The sequence below is a fragment of the Dendropsophus ebraccatus genome, chromosome 5 (assembly GCF_027789765.1).
Source record: "Dendropsophus ebraccatus isolate aDenEbr1 chromosome 5, aDenEbr1.pat, whole genome shotgun sequence".
NCBI classification, from domain to species: Eukaryota; Metazoa; Chordata; class Amphibia; order Anura; family Hylidae; genus Dendropsophus; species Dendropsophus ebraccatus.
The window spans coordinates 29,291,132-29,314,111 of record NC_091458.1 but is presented as its reverse complement, the minus strand read 5'-3'; the positions used below and the strand labels follow the sequence as shown (position 1 = coordinate 29,314,111).

General features: G+C 44.8%; 2 protein-coding genes across 2 annotated transcripts; both read left to right on the top strand.

Moving 5' to 3' along the window:
* Positions 1-145: 145 nt before the first annotated feature.
* KBTBD3 (kelch repeat and BTB domain containing 3) lies at positions 146-15,679 on the top strand. Its single transcript, XM_069969749.1, has 3 exons — positions 146-246; positions 11,897-12,133; positions 13,436-15,679. The coding sequence occupies exons 1-3, from the start codon at positions 170-172 to the stop codon at positions 15,036-15,038; spliced, it is 1,917 nt and encodes a 638-aa protein (XP_069825850.1). The 5' UTR covers positions 146-169; the 3' UTR covers positions 15,039-15,679.
* LOC138793301 (uncharacterized) lies at positions 5,581-10,032 on the top strand. Its single transcript, XM_069971825.1, has 2 exons — positions 5,581-6,277; positions 9,265-10,032. Exons 1-2 carry the CDS (start codon positions 5,581-5,583, stop codon positions 9,909-9,911), a joined length of 1,344 nt encoding a protein of 447 aa, XP_069827926.1. The 3' UTR covers positions 9,912-10,032.
* Positions 15,680-22,980: the final 7,301 nt, after the last annotated feature.

Here is a 22,980-nt window from a genome sequence, read left to right as displayed (position 1 = left end):
ATCCATCCAATGCTATCCTAGGAATGATCCTCCAATAGGAGAAGCTGGACAGGCAGGATAGCTCCGGCAGACATGTCCCGGCCTCTGGGATTGGCTGCTGCCCCTGTGATGCTGCTGCTGATACAATGTTACAATGTCTGTTATCTGTGGGGCCATTTAAATGTAACAGATGCAGCTGTGTGCTGAAGCTCTGCCTGCCCTGAGACTGCCAGCTGTCTGCCTGCCTGCCAGCCCCCATCCACACAGGTACAGGATTAACCCCACTGTAGTGTGTGTATACCAGGATGTGCAAAGCTTATGTGTACCCGTGCATATATATGTATACTCATGAGTGTATGTTTGTATAATGTATGCACTTATATATGTGCTCTTAAGAGTATATATATATATATATATATATATATATATATATATTACGTGTTAGTTATACATTTATGTGTACAATGTTCCATTTCCGTACAGTGTGTATATATATATATATATATATATATATATATATATATAATGGATATACTTTAAGGGCAGCATATTAGCACTGTTGTCCTGAAGTGTTTGGGTCCTGGGTTCTAATCCGTATAAAGTTAAAGGGGTTTTCTAGGACTAAAGAAATGTCTGCTTCCCTCCAGAAACAGCGCCTCTCTTGTCCTCAGTTTGAGAGAGGTACTGCAGCTCAGTTTTATTGAAATGAATAGAGAAAATTTGTGAGAGTTTTCTCCAATTACTCTGGTCTCCTCCTTGACTTGAAATTGGCCCCAGTGAATGTGGGATAGAGAAAGTACAGTATGAGTTTCATTAGGACTTTATAGCGCTTCTTAAAGTGGTTACTCAGCTTTAGAAAAACATGGCCACGTTCTTTCAAAGACAACACGAAACTTGTCTGCAGTTCAGGTGCGGTTTGCTGGAGACAAGAGTAGTGTTGTCTCTGACAAGTGTCCATGTTTTTTCTAACACTCGATAACCCCTTTGATATGTAAGCACTATATGAGCTATTCGAGTGAATATAGCTAGTTTTGAGCTGACCTGTCAAGCTGGGTTTGGCAGTGTCCCCTAAACGCCGAGCATTCAGCTTTTGAGAACGTTGCCAAATCCGGACAGTTTCACAAGTAAGCTCAACACTAAATACAACGTAATAAATAGGTACAAGCACATTCATGTACAGTCAGTATACTGTATAGTATGTATTAGGTGGAATTCATTGAAGGAATACTCATCAGGTAAAAAAAAATAGACATACTGTAGAAGCATATAGCATTGCTCACCTGTCTACCCTAGTTCCCAAAAACACCAAAAATTGCATTCTAGAGATGAGCGAACTGGGTTCGGGTTCGAGTCGATCCGAACCCGAACGTTCGGCATTTGATTAGCGGGGGCTGCTGAACTTGGATAAAGCTCTAAGGTTGTCTGGAAAACATGGATACAGCCAATGACTATATCCATGATTTTCACATAGCCTTAGAGCCTTATCCAAGTTCAGCAGCCACGGCTAATCAAATGCCGAAAGTTCAGGTTCTGATCGACTCGAGCATGCTCGAGGTTCGCTCATCTCTATTGCTTTCCCTCAGCTGTTCATCACAGCCCTCCCACCCCGCCTACCCCCCTCCCCCAGCACTCCTGCCCGTTGTCAGCCCAAAGCTGTTGCAGAATATCCCATTTCACAACTTTTGCACAATGCGTGAAGATAAGCCCCTGCTGTTTCATTTAGAAGGGGACCCAATATGGAGGGTGACCTTAAAAAAAAAAAACACCCCAGGTTGTAGGCCCAAAATCCTATAAAGTAGGTAAGAGGATTTATTTCAGACCACAAATATAAAAATAACAAAGAAAAAAAAGCCAGTAATGACAAAACAAATGATTCCTTTGCTTGATGTAAAAAAAAATGTTGTATGCGTCAATTTTGCATACAGTCTAAGGCTATGTTCACACTACGTACAGTAGTCAGGTCAGGTCCTCATAGCAACCAAAACCAGGAGTGGATTGAAAACACAGAAAGGCTCTGTTCACACAATGTTGAAATTGAGTGGATGGCCGTCATATAACGGTAAATAACTGCCATTATTTCAATATAACGGCCGTTGTTTTAAAATAACAGCAAATATTTGCCATTAAATGACGGCCATCCACTCAATTACAACATTATGTGAACATAGCCTTTCTGTGTTTTTAATCCACTCCTTGTTTTGGTTGCTATACAGCCTCAAAAATACAGCCTCAAATATACGTAGTGTGAACCCAGCCAAAAAATGTATATGGACACACAACATTAACATAGACGTTTTTAAAAGATTACTTTTACCATACACAAAAAAGTGGTCAACCACATTTTTGTGTACGCCAAAAAGAGCCTCCTTTTTTGTAATTCAATGAAAACAGATTGCGCACAACTGCATGTTTTTTTTTTTCATAAAACATATATGTTAAACGGACTGCAAAAACGCAGTGTGAATCCTGCCCTTGGCTACGTTCACACTACGTTTTTGCATCAGTTTTACTGTATCTGTTGACATGTTGTGTCAGTACAGTAGTGCAAAGATTTAACCTGTTTCAGAGCTTCTGGCATCATTATAAATGCCTGGCGTTCCAACGTCCGTGAATTAGTGAGGCTAGTTTGAGGCTGGAAACACACTCAGCAGTTTTTTTGGAAAACTGCCACAGCAGTTTGTGTGTCAAAACCAGAAGTGGATTTAAATGGGATGGGAAAACAGTCCTCATTCCCATGTTCTGTTTCACATGGAACACGGGCAGGGGCGTAACTAGAAATGGCTGGGCCCCATAGCAAACCTTTGATTGGGGCCCCCCCTACCCCAAATCCACCCCCACCCCTGACCGACCACTACGCCATCAACACACCCAGATCTACACAGGTTCTGTACTCCATATAAATTACAGTGTAGTTACATCAGGTGACTCACAGGGGACGTCTTCTCTGATCGGAGTTCTTCCCTTTTCATCATTCTCCATCTGTCCTGGGCCGTTATGAGAACTTCTCGTAGCCACGAATCCACCAGACAGACATATTAGGCTCCTCACACTGACACCATCCTCATCTGTATACAAACTGCACATCTGTAATGGCCCCTTTGTACCCTCTTTCAGTGAGTAGCCCTGACTCCTTGTATAGGAACATATATATATATCCCTTATAGTATATGCCACCCTCTGTGTAGACAGCTTATAGATTGCCCCTTGTTCAGTGCTCCGTATAGATGGCCCCATGTGCATCACCTATATCAGGGGTAGGGAACCTCGACTCTCCAGCTGTTGCAAAACTACAACTCCCATCATGCCTGGACAGCTAAAGCTGTAGTTTTGCAACAGCTGGAGAGCCGAGATTACTTCTGTGTAGTCCTCTTAGAGATGACCCTGTATGTTGTCCACTCCCCCATATAGCCCCCTTATGATGTCCAGCCCCCCCCCCCCGTATAGCTTCCAGTGTTGTCCATCCCCATCCCACATAGCCCCCAGTATTATGCATCCCCAGCCCCCACATAGCCCCCAGTATTGTGCATCCCCAGCCCCCATATAGCCCCCAGTATTGTGCATCCCCCCACATAGCCCCCAATATTGTGCATCCCCATCCCCCATATAGCCCCCAGTATTGTGCATCCCCATCCCCCATATAGCCCCCAGTATTGTGCATCCCCAGCCCCCACATAGCCCCCAGTATTGTGCATCCCCGCCCCCACATAGCCCCCAGTATTGTGCATCCCCTTCCCCACATAGCCCCCAGTATTGTGCATCCCCAGCCCCCAGTATTGTGCATCCCCATCCCCCATATAGCCCCCAGTATTGTGCATCCCCATCCCCCATATAGCCCCCAGTATTGTGCATCCCCTTCCCCACATAGCCCCCAGTATTGTGCATCCCCATCCCCCATAGCCCCCAGTATTGTGCATCCCCATCCCCCATATAGCCCCCAGAATTGTGCATCCCCATCCCCCATATAGCCCCCAGAATTGTGCATCCCCAGCCCCCACATAGCCCCCAGTATTGTGCATCCCCAGCCCCCACATAGCCCCCAGTATTGTGCATCCCCTTCCCCACATAGCCCCCAGTATTGTGCATCCCCTTCCCCACATAGCCCCCAGTATTGTGCATCCCCAGCCCCCAGTATTGTGCATCCCCAGCCCCCAGTATTGTGCATCCCCAGCCCCCATATAGCCCCCAGTGTTGTGCATCCTCAGCCCCCATATAGCCCCCAGTATTGTGCATCCTCAGCCCCCATATAGCCCCCAGTATTGTGCATCCCCTTCCCCACATAGCCCCCAGTGTTGTGCATCCTCAGCCCCCACATAGCCCCCAGTATTGTGCATCCTCAGCCCCCACATAGCCCCCAGTATTGTGCATCCCCAGCCCCCACATAGCCCCCAGTATTGTGCATCCCCAGCCCCCACATAGCCCCCAGTATTGTGCATCCTCAGCTCCCATATAGCCCCCAGTATTGTGCATCCTCAGCCCCCATATAGCCCCCAGTGTTCCCCTCTGATAAAAATAAACAAAATACAACTCACCTAACCACACGCTCCCCGGTCGGTCGCCGGTCTCCTCTTCTCTCTTCCTCCGACCAATAAGCCGCTCCCTGCTGAAGTCCCAGGCAGCGCCATCACTGAGCTCAGGCTGCGCCCCGGTGGCTGGGACTTCCTGTACAGGGAACGCAAACCGGAAGTCCCAGCCGCGGCGGCGCTCAATGATCGCGCTGCCCGGGACTTCGGCAGGGAGCTGCTCATCGGGCGGAAACTCTTGTGATCGCAAGCAAAACGCTGCTTGCGGTCACAAGAGTGATTGACAGCGCGGGAAGCCTATGGTTTCTCGCGCTGTCAATCACGACACTTAACACCCGGGAGGCCCGCTCGGCCCCCGGGTGCTTCAGACAGTCAGCTCTGGGGGGCCCAGGCCACAGGCCCCCTGGTGCCAGGGGCCCCGTAGCGGCCGCTACGGCTGCTACGGCGGTAGGTCCGCCCCTGAACACGGGCGTGCAAGTCCTGAAACGGAATACCCCCCCCGACTCACGGTCAGCATCTCTGATATGATGCTAGGAGCGAGGGAACTGTATGGATATACACCACGCTGTAACAACAGAGCCTTGTGGCTGAGGACTCCATTACAGGCCTTCCATGTCCGTGTTCAGCATGAAACACGGAATAGGGGAATGAGGCCAGAGGGAGGACTTGTGCTTCTCTTTTCTGTTTGATCCTCCTCTGGTTATGGCACAAAAACTTGTAGTGGCAGTTTTTCAAAAAACTTCTGTATTTCCAGCCTCACTCACTGCAGTTTTTGTGTCATAGCCAGACCTGGATTAAAAGGAATGGAAAATATACTTCTTCCTGCTGGATCCACTTCTGGCCTTGGCTCAAAAACTGCAGTGGCAGCTTTCCAAAAAAATTGCAGTGTGTGAAACAAGCCTAAAACTTAGCTCCAAGTATGGCCCCAGCCTGATCCTCACTTCCTGGTCTCAGACTTGATGACAGGGATTTATTCTGCACATGGGCCTCATATAGTTTCATTGACACACCTGTTCCTATGGAGAGAACCTGGTTTATTTGTCAGGAGTCTCTCCTGCTGTAGTTTTTTGCCAGAAGAAAGATGAGAAGACGAAGAAGGAGAGGAAGAGGGGGTGCCAACTGCGGGAGAGCCTTGAATGCAGGAAAGGCTCTAACACCAGAAAATACAGGCCTGGCCGGCGTGAGCCTTGAGAATACTGGGCAGCTTATTACCCAAGAGGAAAGAAAGGAGAAGACCTGTATGAACTGGCATTTTAGGAGGCAAGATACTGATGAGGTGAAGGGGTTAAAAAGACATAGAACCTGGAAAACCAGAAAAGGTCCCCAACCCAATGCAGACCCCACTATAAAATTGTTACCTTCGAAGGTGAAAAGTCGCCTGAGGAACACGCGGTTCTCCAATGTTGAGAACATGACCCTTGTCACCAAACTGGTGCCAGTGTATGAGCAACTACTGGGCAAGTACAAGTCTAGGACCCCCTTCCTGAAGAAATGTCAGATGTGGCAGGAGATCTGTGATGGCGTCAACCATGCGGGCAACAAGCAGCGATTGGTCCACCATTGCAAGAAGAGATTCAGTGACATCAAGAGGAAGCTGAGAAGTAAACTCAACCAAGAGAAGAGTCTCCTTGGGGACCAGGCTGGACCCTCTGCCTTCAAGATCTACTATACCCAGTATGAGGAAGAGCTCAAGAAAGCGCTACCTGCTGAAGTCATTGACGGGATAGAGTTCTTTGATTCCGATCATCCTCAAGAGCTGTGCTCGGGGGAAGAGGCTGGTAAGTGTAGCTCTACATTGTATTGTTATATGATATGAACTGCATGGAAATCCCTATAGTGATGTTCACACACTTCATTTTTGCTAAACACTATTCTACTGCAATTTCAGAAATCACAGCAAAAATGCAACATGTGAACGCGGCCTGAGAAAAAGGTCCTTGCAGCTAGCATAGAACAGGTGCAGCTTGTTGAAGCTGAAAAACCTTGGGGATTTGTGGTAAAACTGCGTGCAGGTACTGGGCCTCAACATCTATGTGTGACTAGATAGTAAGGAAATCTGTTGGAGTGGACAGACCCTAAAATCCATAATAAGGCTATGTTTCCACACAGTAATTTTGCTCAATATTGAAAACACAGAAAGGCTATTTTCACATGAGATGGCCGCCATTTTATGTCAAATAATTGCCTTTATTTTAAAACAACAGCCATTGTTTTGCCATGAAATGGCAGCCATCCACTAAATTTCAGCAGTGTGTGAACATAGCCTTTCTGTGTTTTCAATCCACTCCTGGTTTTGGTTGAAAAATACTGTGTGGGAATATAGCCTAAAACCGACCCATAGGGGGAGATTTATGAAAGGGTGTAAATATACACCTGGTGTAAACTGCCCACAGCAACCAATCACAGCTCAACTTTTTAGCTCTGGTAAAATATAAGAGGAGCTGTGATTGGTTGCTGTGGGCAGTTTACACCAGGTGTATATTTACACACTTTCATAAAACTCCCCCATTGCCTTCGAATGGAGCCACAATTCTGCAAAAACGGATTGTATAAGCACAGGTTCTGTTTTTTTGCAGAATGGTCAAAAATGTTTTTTTTTTTATAAAAGTATTTAAAAAAAAAAAAAAAAAATCAGGGTCCTGATTTACAGAAACAAAAAAAAACTGAGTGGATGAGGCCTTGGACATTTAAATCTGGCTAAAATTACATCACTTTGGGAAACGTGCACCCTTAGGCTGCGTTCACACTACGTATATTTTAGTCAGTATATGTATATTTCAGTCAGTATATTTCAGTCAGTATTGCAACCAAAACCAGGAGTGGATTGAAAACACAGAAAGGATCTGTTCACACAATGTTGAAATTGAGTGGATGGCCGCCATATAACAGTAAATAACGTCCATTATTTCAATATAACAGCCGTTGTTCTAAAATAACAGCAAATATTTGCCATTAAATGACGGCCATCCACTCAATTACAACATTGTGTGAACAGAGCCTTTCTGTGTTTTCAATCCACTCCTTGTTTTGGTTGCTATACAGCCTCAAACATACAGCCTCAAATATACGTAGTGTGAACATAGCCTTCTACTGTACATTCCTCCTAAGGGTGCGTTCACACGTACAGGAACTGCAGCAGATACGCAGCAGATTTGATGGTGCAGATTTGATGCTGTGTTCAGTTATTTAGATGAAATCTGCTGCGGATCTGCAGCAGAAATTTCGCTGCGGATCCTGTACGTGTGAACTAGGGCTGGGCGATATTGGCCTAAATCAATATTGTGGTTTATCGCATATGTAGCTGCGGTAACGATAATTGGACTATAACTGACACGCCCCCTTTGTAAGCCACACCCCCATCTACTATCTCCTATCTATCTATCTCCTTGATTGATCAATAGATAATAGATAGATAGGAAGGAGATAGACAGATGGATAGATAGACCTATCTATCTCCTATCTATCTCCTATCTATCTATCTATCTATCTATCTATCTATCTCTAGAAGAGATTCCAATTGCTTTGTGAATAAATCTACACCTTTTTACATTTATGTCGAAAAAATGTTATTTGGCTTGAGAAAAGACCACGGTTGTGGTCAGAAACGTTGCTCTTTTTCTCATGGGTTGCTGAACAGGTTGGAGAAAGTCTTGTGTGCTGTGTGTGCAGGGACGCACAGACAGCACATAGGGGACTGGCCGTGATGCTCTGACAGGCCGGGCAGGTGGCGGGGGCGCTGGAACGTGCAGGTGGCGGCTCCGCTGTGCTGTGTCGGCCCGCTGAGAGAGGCATGTGCTGGCCGCGGGAACTGGCTGAGACGAGCAGGGGCGGTGTACAGTGCCGGACGGGTAACACGGGGCGCTCTGACACGCCAGGAAGTTGGGGGATGCGGGGACGGGCGGGTGGCGGCTCCGTTGTGCTTTGCCGGGCGGGTGATGCAGGGCGCGCTCTGACACGCCAGGAGGTTGGGGGATGCGGGGACGGGCGGGTGATGCGGGGCGCTCTGACACGCCAGGAGGTTGGGGGATGCGGGGACGGGCGGGTGATGCGGGGCGCTCTGACACACAGGACACAGTGGAAGTCTCCTATGTGTTGTCTGTGCGTCCCTGCATACACAGCACACAGACATCCTCCAACCTGTGCAGGGATCAAGGCTCAGACAGGGAGATGAAAGTGAAAATACCGCAGATACCATCCTGTCAAAGTTGAGGTCGGTTAACCGACGCCAGTGACGGTATCGGTATTTTCACGGTATACCGCCCAGCCCTAGTGTGAACGCACTCTAAGGGTAGCTTCACATGTACCGTATTGCAGCGGATTTTCTGGTGCGGATCTGCAGATTTAACTAAATGAATGAACACCGCATCAAATCCACACTGTAAAATCTGTTGTGGATCTGCTTCGGATCCGCAGTAGATTTGATGGTGCAGATTTGATGCTGTGTTCATTCATTTAGTCAAATCTGCTGTGGATCTGCAGCAGAAAATCCACTGCGATACGGTACGTGTGAAGCTACCCTAAAGGGGTTATCCAGGATGAGTAAAAGCCACAGCCACTTTGTTGCAAAAACAGCACCACCCCTGTTTTCAGGTTGTGTGTGTGGTATTACAATTCAGCTCCATTCACTTCAATGGAACTGAGCTCATACACACAAGAGGTGCAGTTTCTGGAAGAAAGCTGCCATGTTTTTTTAAGCCTGGCAATCCCTTAAAAAAACAACATCCAGCCATTTTTCCCCCCATTAAAAGTATCTATTTTATTACAGGACCCTTGTGGTGTACACAGCAGAATGGCCATAGATTCCCAGTGAGGAGAAAGGGTTTACAAGAGTTGCCAAATACCTCCAAACCTCAAGAGATACGAAGACCATTATATACAGAAGAATGGGCAATGCTTCCAGGGCTTGGTATTCGTATGGAAACAAGTCCTGTAAGGTCTATGAATTTCTCCACTGATCCCATGGACCTACAACCTGGACACAATGTTGGCACAAGACATGCCAAATGCCATCCCACTGGATACCCCATAGAAGAACCTTCCATGCCATGTGTCCCAAACCTCATTCCCAAGCCTGGCGCCCATCTCCTTAAGACTCTGCAGGCCTCCCAGAAGCAGTTTCGAAAGAGCATGAAGCATAGTCTTAACGTCCTTCACTCAGATGTCAGCCACTTCAACAAGTGTGTCGATGAAAGCAACTCTATAGCTGATAACCTGCTAAGAGTGGAAAGTGAGAGGAACAATATACTACATCAGATGAACGTCCAACTTGGCAAGCTTGCCGATAGTGTGGAACAGCTGGCAAACCAGCAACACGCAGAGCTTCATGACTATCCAAGAAGGCAGAACCCAAGTCGGACTCTCTACACCTCTATAAGAGGGGGAAGAGGTGGAACATGCAGACTGGGGAAGTGAGGTTAACCTCTTCAGTCGTGATGTGACTAGCTCAGCCTGGTCCAGACCAAAAGAAATATAATCCTAGTAATGCAGAAGTGTTTTCCTGGTTGTGGGGGTTTAGTTTGCAATTTGATTGTGAAAGAACATATGTATATTTTTTGTCATTGTAGACTGAGATGATTTTGGTTAATAAATCATTACACGGAATGTATGATCCTTTGTCCTGTATAAGATGTGTGTGTGGGTGATGGCTGTGAAGACCCAACAAAGCTGACTGAAGAGCAAGATTATGGCCGATATTGGCCCTTACAGCCGATAATCGTTCGTGTAATAGAAGGCAACGATCAGCTGACATGAACGATGTCGGCTGATTGTTGCAGTCGTTCGTCTTTTAAGATATTGAAAGACAAACGACTGATATAGCAGCGATATGCTGCCGTCGCTCCGTGGAATAGAAGTGGCAGCAGCAGACTGCTGCTATCTGCTATGGGCTGGCCAGACGATCTAGCGATCACCCAGGCACCCCCCCCCCCCGGGTCTCACGCACTGACTGCTGCCGCACGTATTGGCGGCGGCAGTAAGCGGGGAACGAGGAGTAAATGAGCGCTTCTCACAGTCGCCCCTATAGGGGCTTTAGAACTGGGCAGAGATGAACTTGAAGCTCTGGCATTCCAAGGCAGATTTAACATAGACGCATAGTGGATGCATTTTTGTGTTGAGGTCACCGGTAGAGATGAGTGAACCTACAGTAAATTTGGGTCTGCGACACTTGGAACACTCAGCATTTGGCTCCTTGTAGCAGAAGGACTGCAACCATCTACTCCAGGATTCAAATGCTAAACGTTCGGGTTAAGGGTCCATTTACACAGAAAGATTATCTGACAGATTATCTGCCAAAGATTTGAAGCCAAAGCCAGGAATAGATTTGAAAAGAGGAGAATTCTCAGGCTTTCCTTTATGACCTGATCTTAGTTTATAGTCTGTTTCTGGTTTTGGCTTCAAATCTTTGGCAGATAATCTTTCTGTGTAAATGGACCCTTACCTGAACCCAAACTTGATAATAAGGAATCTGTAGTACGCCTATGTGAACCTTGCCCTGGGCTTTTTTTTTTTTTTACTGACGCTCGCATAGAATTTAAAGGGGTACTCTGGCAAAAATCTTTTTCTTTCAAATCAGAAAGTTATGTAGATTTGTAATTTACTTCTATTTAAAAATCTTTTCCCATGTTTATCAGCTGCTGTATATCCTGCAGGAAGTGGTGCCACCTCTGTCTAAGGCAGGAACTGTCCAGAGCAGGAGAGGTTTTCTATGGGGATTTGCTGCTGCTCTGGACAGTTCCTGACATGGACAGAGGTGGCAGCAGAGAGCACTGTGTCAGACTGGAAAGAACAGTGCCATTTTCGCACTGCGCTATTTAACAATATACAAAAAAAACAAAACACAGCAGGCCACGAGCCCAAAACAAGCCCAGATAGCCCTGTATGGGGAATGTATAAAATATAACTCTTACTAGTAGTTGATAAGATAGTATGTTTAACATGTGACCAAAATATATACCAAGGTGGACACACAGTATTCTATTAGTCATAGGAGTTTTTAATTATTTTGGTCACGTGTTATATATATACTATTTTATCGACTACTGGCGATTTTTATTTTTATTTTTTTTTAAATAGAAGTAAATTCCAAATCTCTATAATTTTCTGAAACCATATGATTTGAAAGAAAACTTTTTTCACCTGAGTACCCTTTTTAACCTTTTCGGTTTTTACCATTAATAGCCTCTGTGCTGGCGCCGGTCTATTCCTGGTAAAAACAGAAAATGGATGTACGGCTGGTACGTTCGCTTTAATCTATTGCAATGCATGTGGGAATCGATGCAGCTTAAAATTCTGCTACACCTCAACCCATTGCCTCATTGTTATAGACCCCATTACTTTGAATCCACTTTGAGATTTCCCCCATAACTATGAATAGTTACCTGACTTATGTTCCTCTGCAGCTTGCTCACATCTCCAGGTCTCGGTATGGATTTGTATGGGAGAACAGCCTGCAATGGATTCTTATCTGGGGAAAAGAAATCTGTCTCGCTGGTGTCTGAAAGTCATGGACAGAAAATATTAACTGTGCTGCAGAGCTTCAGAGAGCAGGACATATTCTTCGACTTCAACATAATTGTGAAAGATGAATCCATTCCATGTCACCGCTGTGTGCTGGCAGCTAGCAGTGACTTCTTCAGGTTGGGCCCTCTTGGTATTTTTGCTCACTAAAGCCATGTACACACAGCATCATACTGTCTGCAGTTGTCCAGGAAAACACTATTGATAGCCTGTCCACAGCGGGTACCGACGCCCAGCTGCCCTGTGAATCAGCTGTTTGGTGCCCTAACTACAGTGAGAATGGAGTCTGCAGCCATTGGCTCTATTCCTGTGTAGTGTATTTACTTCAGTAGGAGCTGAGGATGCAGCACTCTGGTGGCGTCGCTACTAGAGATGAGCGAACCTGGAGCATGCTCGAGTCCATCCGAACCCGAACGTTCGGCATTTGATTAGCGGTGGCTGCTGAAGTTGGATAAAGCCCTAAGGCTATGTGGAAAACATGAATATAGTCATTGGCTGTATCCATGTTTTCCAGACAACCTTAGAGCTTTATCCAAGTTCAGCAGCCGCCGCTAATCAAATGCCGATCGTTCGGGTTCGGATGGACTTGAACCCGAACCCGGTTCGCTCATCTCTAGTCGCTACCCATGGAACAGAGCTAACGTCGTTCTCACTGCGGAGCGGGCACCAAGAGGCTGGTCGATGGGAGCTGGGTATAAGGGTAAAGAGTGTAGTCGGACTCCCACTGATCAGATATTCATGGCCTTTTCTAAGGGCCCTATTACACGGAGCGATAATTGGCCGAATCGGGCCAAATATCATTCCGTGTAATAGAGAAAACGAGTAGCCGATGACAATGATCATCGGCTGATCGTTGGTTTGGACCTAAAATCGCCAGGCCTGACCGTGCATCGATACGTGTAATAGCGATACGTGACCAACGGCTAGCGTTTAGACACTGCTACCGCTGGGGCCAGAAGGCTGCAGAGCACAGGAGAGAAGACCAGGAGCGGAGAGAAGTATTGTGTCAGGTGTTTCGGCAAGGGCCGCATGGACATCGCTAACGATATCCATGCACCACTTGCTGCCCAATTATCGGGCCGTGTAATAGGTCCAGTAAATGGGAGCTGATCTAGCAGATCGGCGCTCCTTTACTTAAATTATCAGGCCATAGCCAGCCTGTGTAATAGGACCCTAAGAAAGAACAATAAATAGGATAAAATTGGTCTTTGGACGAAAATTTGGGGGTTCCTCATTAAGATCTGTAACATTTTTAAGGTTCTATAAGGGTTTGTTTACATGTGCATTAACTGTGATTTTTGAAGCAAGAAAAGCTCTGACTTGACCCATGTTTTTGCCCATGTGCACATGCCCTATGAATAAGTGGCATAATTTTCCAGATTTGATAAATGTCATGATGTACTTTCCTTGTGCATTTTCAGGGCTATGTTTGAAGTGAATATGAAGGAAAGAGATGGAGGCAGTGTCACCATCAGCAATCTGTCTTCAAAAGCCGTAAAAGAATTCCTGGATTACGCCTACACAGGGAAAGCGCAGATTACAGAAGAAAACGTGGATATGCTGTTTCAGATGTCCTCCTTTCTCCAGGTGCCTCAACTTGCAAAGGCGTGTAGTGATTTTTTAGTTAAGACCATTGACATAAGCAATTGTTTACAGCTGTTGTCGCTATCTGATAGCTACGGGTCCACGCGGCTGTTCGAATGTGCCTTACACTTTGCTCTACGCCATTTCCCATTGCTAACACAATCTATGGACTTCTTGGAGTTAAATGTTGGAGTGTTAGAAAAATGTCTGGAGGCCGATGACTTGAATGTCCCAGAAGAAGAGTCTGTACTCATGGCCGCCCTAGCTTGGACTAAGCATTGTTTGGAAAAGAGAGAGAGGTTCTTCCCGCAGTTAATAAGTAAAGTTCGACTACATCAGTTATCGCAATCTGCTCTTCAGAATGTACTTGACTCCGAGGAGCAATTGTTAGAAAGCACAGACTGCCTGTGGAAGGTCAGTGACGCCCTACAATGCATCGAACAATCTGGAGGGTTATACCCAGACGCCCGGATTTCTACTACCGAAAAATACATCTTTGTCCATAAAACTGCAGAAGATGGAGGAACGCAGTATACATTTTGTTATAATATCAAAACTGATAAATGGTTGGAGCTTCCACTCATACATATCATTGACCTTCCAGGTTCTAGCTTGTCTAGTTTCGGAGAGAAGATCTTCCTCACGGGAGGGTGTACAGGGAGTTGTTGTCGCGCAGTGAGGCTCCATATTGCTGAACCTTACCATGAAGCCACTGACCAAACCTGGTGCTACTGTCCTCTAAGCAATAACTCTTTTCCAGTACCAGCCATGAAAAAACCAAGAACCATGCATACGTCAGTCATGGCCCTCAACCAGTTGTTTGTGATTGGTGGAAAAACCAAAGGAGCACAGGACATACGGAGTCTTCTGGATGTCGAAGCTTATAATCCTTTAACCAAGGAGTGGAAGTCAGTAGGTCCATTGCCAAGAGGGATATACTACCCCGAGGCAAGTGCATGCAAGTCCTTCATTTACGTACTGGGATCCGAAGTAGAGATTACTGATGCTTTTAACCCTTCCCTTGACTGTTTTTTTAAGTACAACGCAGACACTGATCAGTGGTGTGAACTTGTAGCAGAATTTGGCCAATTTTTTCACGCCACTTTAATCAAAGCCGTGCCGGTAAACAGCACTTTGTACATCTGTGACCTGTCCACATACAAAGTTTACAGCTTCTGCCCCGAGACTTGTGTGTGGAAGGGAGAAGGGTCTTTCGAGTGTGCCGGTTTTAATGCCGGGGCGGTAGGTATTGAGGATAAAATTTATATCTTGGGTGGAGATTATGCCCCAGATGAAATCACCGATGAAGTTCAAGTCTACCATAGCAACCGGTCAGAGTGGGAGGAGGTCTCCCCGATGCCCCGGGCTTTGACAGAATTTTATTGTGAAGTCATCCAGTTCAATAAGTGCAGGGATCCTTGGGGCGTAAGCCATTTGTGAGTGAGTCACAAACATCAGGACTATGTTATATACACATGGGTGGACCAAATGAATATGAAATGCAATGGAGATGAATGTTAGAGATGACCGCATATAGTGAATGATATCCGCAAACCATGAACGGGAAAGAAGCTACAGTAACATGTTATGGACAAACATCGTCTAGTTTCTAATTCTGTGAAGAGTCTATGGCTCTTACGAGGTTATATGTTTTCTGTCTACCAAACACAATATAAGCGTCCATCCATTGGGAGACCAATGACATTACAGAGCTACTTGTGGAAGATATAGTTTATCACTTCATCAGTTACACCGAGGCCTGTATTGAATCTAGTTATGGACATGTAAGATAATGAAGTCGATTGATTTGAGGATAGTGAGTGTCATGTATGAAAAGATGAATACAGTCACAGTATATGTGTATGCTTCTAGGGAACATAAAAAAAATTAAAGGGGTACTCTGGAAAAAAAAATATCTTCAGATCATCTGGTGCCAAAAAGTTATATAGATTTTTTAAATGACTTCTGTGTAAAATTCTCGAGTCTTACGGTATTTATCAGCTGCTGTATGTCCTGCAGGAAGTTGTGTATTTTTTCCAGTCTGACACAGTGATCTCTGCTGCCATCTCTGTCCATGTTGGGAACTGTCCAGAGCAGCAGCAAATCCCTTTAGAAAACCTGACACCTTTCTGACAAGAAGAGAGGTGGCAGTAGAGAGCACTGTGTCAGACTGGCAAAAATACATCACTTTCTGCTGTTACATATGTTTTTTTGCGCACAAACTCGACAGAGTTAGAAGTAGTAGGAGAGACCAGGAAATAATCTGTGTAGATGTACAAGTCAGGTGGCAGGTTGTCTTAAATGGTCACTCTTCTTCCATTCAATTATATATATGATCTGTAACATGTTTATAAATGACTGAATTTACCAAAAATCACTCCTTACTGGAGAAGAATGCAGCTGGGGCATGCTCAAGTCTGATTGTTAGGCATTTGGATACTGGTAGCTGAAAAAGCTGGATGCAGCCCTAGGGAGTCTGGGAGAGCATGAATACAGCCTTATTTTCCCATACTTTCTTAGGCTGCATCCTACTTATTCAGCTCTCAGTATGCAAATGCAGAACGTTTAGACTACTTAACATCTCTACTACTTAGGGTAAATTCGATCCGCTGCGGATCCCTTGCCGATTACTTTCAATGAGGATACAGACTCACAACGGGATTTAAATCCCACTGGGAGTAAGTACGTGAAAGCATCATTAACTCCCCCGCCGGACGGAGCATACTTTACCTCCTCCCCGCTCCGGCTTGCTTTGGGGGTTCTCAGCCCCGGCGCAGCCACTGATTGGCTGAACGCTTTCACATACATACTCCCAGCGGGATGTAAATCCTACTGCGAGTATGTATACTCATTGAAAGTAAGCAGTATAGGATCCGCAGCGATTTCGTTGCAAATTTGCAGCGTGAAATCCCTTAAAGAGGATGTACCACCAGGGACATCCTCTTTAATCTGAACCGACTGATCGAACGGCTGACCATCATGCTACATCATTCTGTTCAGCCGTTCTCCTAATATGCAGGAGAATATGATTCTTGACACACCCCTCCCCTGCCCTCCAGCTGCTGATTGACAGGTGACTGCCTATACACAGCATGGATAGAAAACTGCCAATCAGCAGCTGGTGGGCGGAGTTTTCTGCTTCTAATGAATATCCAGGACTACTGGGCTCATGCACATAATAGAGAGGACTACTTATTGTCCATGTTACTCAGGAGGATATCTCTAGATCAGCTGCACAGAGCAATGTAAGTGATACATCATTCTGTTTAGCTTCTCTGTCACTAGATTATGCTTCCTTGAGATAGAACACCATAAACATACTGATTCTCTTTATCTGCCGAAAAACAGCTCTAAAGTCTCGACCACTGGGTATCTGCCTTCCCTGCAATCTGCTTTCCACTGTCTGTTAGGGAAAATCCAGAGTTAGTAACAAAGACAGCAAGGTGTGGGGCTTAGCATGTACTTCTGTGTAGATGTTGGGCAAAAAGAAAGGTAGCAACCCTGGGCGTTGTGCTTGCATCCTCCAGGGGATCTGCACTATCCATGAAAAGTAGATGTCGGCTTTATTCTCTAGTCAGTGCTTAATGTAACACCTTCCGTGCTGTACTTTCCTTTCTGCTCATATAACACATTACAATCGCAGTGCATCAGTAACCCCTTCTTCCTCTACATGCCATCTAAGGTACTGTACTGTAAATTAACCCAAGCACAGTGCAACCTATTCAATCCAGTCACCTGCACTGTATTATTACACAATAGAGAGGAACAAGTGCTGTCCTGTAATTAGCCAGAGAAGTAAGTGAGGGAGTATGTACTATGTGAGTAGTACTTGCAAAAAACCAGCTCTGGTTCTGCACCCTGTAATGGAGAGAATTTGAAACAATGGTCAAAACATTACTGCATGGCTTCTAATTGTATTGCAATAAAATAGTGTGAGATACTAACGGACTACTAAAGAGAGAGGTGTTTTTTTTTAGATTATTTTACTGACATGTATACAGATGTCAAAAGTTTACATTGCAAGGAGTCTTAGCCCTGAGTCCCTCTGGGATCATGATTTATGGCCAGCTTGATTATGGGAGTAAAGCTGGGGAGTAAAGCGTGCTGCTATGATCATAACTCCTGATTGGAGAGGGTCTTAGGACTGAGACCTAACATGGCTAACATGTCAGAATTTTATATACATGGCAGTAACATTATAAAGAATGGCTACAAAATATTAGCTTGTATCTCATTGGGTGCCATAGATATAGCCTAGTTATTATAGCCTCTGCATATTATTTCCTAAATGATTGTCCATATACTAGAAGACTGAAAGATGTGTATGTAGTTTGAGTATAAAAATTCCATATTTTGACTAAATATACAGAAATATGTAAGACTGCTTAATAAAAATATCTCCAGACAAAGGACAAAGCCATGCCTCACTTAGCGGCACTGTAGTAATTTTATTTATTCTTTTGAGAGTATTGCCACAAGATAGATCTATCCATCTATCTTGTGGCAATACCCTCTTACATATTTACCCTACTGTAATAAAGAAATAAAATAAGAATATATATATATATTTATTACAGTAGGGTAAATAAGTATTTGATACACTGTTGATTTTACAAGTTTTCCCACCTACAAAGAATGGAGAGGTGTGTAATATTTATTGTACGTACACTTTACCTTTGAGAGACAGAATCTATAAAAATAACTCTAGAAAATCACATTGTATGATTTTTAAATAATTCATTAGCATTTTATTGCATAAAATAAGTATTTGATCACCCACAAAATAGCAAAAATTCTCTTAGACATGTTAGTTTTTTTTAAGAAGCTACCCCTACTTTGCAATCATTACCTGTATTAGTTGCACCTGTTTGAACATGTTACCTGTATTTAAAAAAAAAAAAAAAAAAAACACCTGTCCACATACTCCATTAATTACACTTCAACCTCTCCACTATGGCCAAGACCAAAGAGCTGTCTAAGGACACCAGGGACAAAATTGTAGACCTGCACAAGGCTGGGATGGCTTAGAGAACAACAGGCAAACAGCTGGGTGAGAAGGTGACAACTGTTGGCACAATTATTAGAGAATGGAAAATTCAAAAGATGACTGTCAATCTTTCTTGGTCTGGGGCTCCATGCAAGACCTTGCGTGGTAAGGATGATTTTCAATGGTCAGAATGGCCAGGAATCAGTCCAGGACTACACGGGAGGATCTGGTCAATAACTTGAAGAGAGCTGGGACCACAGACTCAAAGGTTACCGTTAATAACATGCTACACTGTCATTGATTTAAATCCTGCAGGACACCCTAGGTTTCATGGCAGCACGTGTCGAAGCCCGTTCAAGAACTACAGGAAATGTCTGACCTCTTGTCGTTGCAAACAAAGGTTTTTGTACTAAACATTAAAGAAGCCCGGGGATTTTGAAAATCCGACAGACGACAGGGGCAGGGGGGAATTTGATAATGAGTCGGCACTTGAGCAACAGTGAGCAACGGGACTGGCCTAAGGACTCCCGCTGAAAATGCCCGTCTCGACTGATGGACTGGCCACTCAGCCAATCAGTGACTGGACCAGTGACCCGCCCCAGTCACTGACTTGCTGAGTGGCCAGTCCATTAGCCATGTCATGTACACCCCGGAGATCGCAGAGCCTGGTGGGGGTCCCCAGGCCGATCCCGCTGCTCATCGCGGGCATGGGGAGAGGTAAGTGCCTACTCGTTATCGAATTTCCCTCTGCTCCTGCCGAATTTTCAAAATCCCCCGACTTCTCCTTTAAGTTCTGTTTCTCTGTTGTATTTTTCTTTCTATTGCACTGGTGGCACCTAAGTTCATGTTTACCAGTCTAGACATGTTATGAGCCGAATGCCTGTATCCTGGTACATCTATGATGTCAATCACCTCTGGTAATGTCTCCAGGTCATCCGTCAGGAGTACAATGTGACTTTTATGAATATATTAAATACTATTCTATCCCAAGGGCAATGATTCACTTCTGTGCCCTATTCTTGCATCGCCATGGTCTAGGCAGAATGACTTGCTAGCGCCCCTTCCAGCACCCGGGGCACATGCTTTAATAATGCTGACCCTTTTACTATTGCATGAGATTCTGCTGTGGAATAAAATCTCATGGTTTCCTCTATGCTGAGTGTGCTACCTTGTCAATCATCCTTCAGTCCGTAACATTTCCAACCAGATGTCCATACATAGAACTTATCTTAGACGGCTAGAAAATAGTACAAGGAATAATCCGACCTAGATAAGAGAATGAAAGGGGGAGATTTATCAAACATGGTGTAAAGTGAGTCTGGCTCAGTCGCCCCTAGCAACCAATCAGATTCCACCTTTCATTCCTCACAGACTCTTTGGAAAATGAAAGGTAGAATCTGATTGGTTGCTAGGGGCAACTGAGCCAGTTTCACTTTACACCATGTTTGATAAATCTCCCCCAAAATCTATTTGCTGATTTTACTACAATGTGTCAGTGTTTTAGGTGTACTGGGTACATATATGTGTAAGAGCTATGGGTTTGTTGTCCGTTTTGCTATACGGGTTGCTGTACAGCAGGGATGGGGGACCTTCAGATCGGCCGAAGCTTTGGTTGTCCATGCAGGATGGGAATTGTAGTTTTGCAACAGCTGGAGGGCTGAAGGTTTCGCATCCCTGCTTTCCCGCCATCATGAGTGCAGCTGTGCAACAGTAATACAGACAAGTGTATGTGAGCAGCGATGCATACAGTGTATTGTGTGAATCGCTGCTTGCAACAGTCCCCAGCTCTGGTGCTCACTTACCTGGCCCATTGAATGTACAGTGATCTGTGATGCATACAGTAATATTTACATGGGCAGGGAGTAGAGCCGCTCCCTAGAGTCCCCAGCCCAGGCACTCACACTCAGCCCAATGAATTTAAAGTGAGCTGTAAAGCATACAGAAATATGTGCATCACTGCTCATTACTATATTTACAGGAGCAGGGGCACACACAAAAAAAGGAAGAAAGAAAAAACCTGTACACATTCATTATGTTTTTCAGACCCTTTTCCCGCCACATCCGAAAGGGGAGGGGCGTGGCTTCTGCCAAAGGGGGCGTGTTTGAGTGCTGTATGCAACTATAAAAGGATTTTATGTCCCGTGCACATAATTTGATGTCTGTAACAATGACTGGCATGAAATTACAAGTGAACTACACTACATGTAAACTAAAGTTTACCCCTTGAAATCAGAACAATGCAATGGAAAAAATTAAAGGGGTACTCTGAAGAATTTTTTATTCTTTTTTTTTTTTTTTTTTTTTTTAAACGGCACTGGTGTCAGAAAGTTGTGCTGCATTTACACAGAACGATTATTGTTCTGTGTAAACACAGCAAACAATCAAGCGACGAGTGAAAAATCATGTTCAACATGTTCTCAAATCGTTGTTTGTCGTTCGCTAAAATTTCGCAGATCCCTTTGTGTAAACAGTCTTTCAAAGATTCACCCTATGTGAGAGATGGGCTTAAGTGATCTTAAAAAACGATCGCAATAACGATTTTTCTTACAAATTTTCTAACAATTTTTCTAACGATTTATTCGTCTAAACACTGATCGTTATTCAAAATCGTTAAACAATCGATTGGGCGAATTATCGCTCCGTGTAAATGCAGCATTAGACAGATTTGTTAATTACGTCTATTTAAAAATCTCAAGAATTCTAGTATTCTAGCTGCTGTATGTCCTGCAGGAAGTGGTGTATTTTTTCTCGTCTGACACAGTGCTCTCTGCTGCCACCTCTCTCCATGTCAGAAACTGTCCAGAGCAGCAGAGGTTTTCCATGTCAGATGGGAAAGAATACACCACTTCGTGCAGGACATACAGCAGCTGATAAATACTGGAAGACTGGGGTTTTCTTTTTAAATAGAAGTAATTTAAAAATATGTATAACTTTCTGACATCAGTTGATTTAAAAAAAAAATTTCCTCCGGTCTGCCCCTTTACCAGCCTTTTTTTATGCTTCAAAAAACATGTGTGAACATAGCCATACCTTTTCTATTCATTTACGACAAACAGGGATTTTTCAAATGGCTATATTTATGAACAAAGTATTTAACATGTTCATCGTAGTTCATTGTGCAACAATTACAGTGTGCCCACTGTTACAGAATAATACCCTAGTTCTTCCTTATATACCCTTAGATGTATATTACAGACTACCTAGGGCTTTATCCAACTTTTTCAGCCACTAGTATTCAAATGTCAAATGATCAGACTCCTCTCTAGTTGTTGTATAAAGCTTATTGATACCAGTGTGGTGCGGTAATAGGAGCCACCACTGCAACTAGTCAGAGCCTGAACTGTCTTCCCTCCTAGTTCCCCCACCGTTAGGAGTGAGGGGTATTAATTAAAAGTGGAAATGTTTAGGAACCAACAACTCGGCCGTGAAGTTGAGACCCCCATAATGCCACAGAATGGCATCATTGAGTGCTGAGACCCATCCAGCACCCTATTGACTCAGTAAATGCAGAGACCAAACCTAATCTGGCATTAACATCAGCACAAAAACTGCCAGTAGCTTAATGGCATGGGTGTCCATGGCTGAGCAGCTGCATGCAGGCCTTACATCACCAAACACAATGCCAAGTGTCTCAATGGAGCGGTATAAATCTGCCAATGGACTCTGGAGCAGAGGAAACTCTCTGTGTAGTGATGGATCACACTTCTCCATCTGGCATCTGGCGTATTTGGCCGCACAGAGTCCTGGCCCATCACGTCTATCACCTTTATTAACTAGGATGGTGAGCCTGGATGGCTCCTCCAACATCAACGTTTGACCTCACAAATGCTGCTCTGGATGAAGGGGCAAAAATTCCAACAAACACATCCAAAACCATCCCAGAATAGTCCAAGCTGTTACTCTTGGATTGGGATGGACCAACTCCATATTAGGCCCCGTTCCCACTGAGCAAAGGTAGCGGAATTCCGCGACGGAATTGTCCGCCACGGAATGCCGTTAGCCTCCTGCTCATAATGGGAGTCTATGGGAGGCGCGCGCTCCCGCTCTGTACGCGCTGAAGAATGTAAATCTGATTAATTGGTTTTTACACTCCATGAGGGAGTTTTTCAGGTTTAAAGAAAACATAGGGCGACATGTATCATCCGGTGTACGGATGATTTTCGGCGAAAAGTGCCGATTTGCATATTTTTTTATTCGCAAATGGCCGATTTGCGAATAAAATATTCGAAAATCGGCACTTTCCGCTGAGTACACCGGGGGGCGGGGAGGGGGCGTTACAGGGGGCGGAACGGAGGGCGCGGACTCAGAGTCCGCGCGATTCACCATCCGTTCCGCCAAAAGATACGCCGAAAACCTACTCCAGTCCTCAGCTGGTGTAGGTTTTCGGCTGTGCGC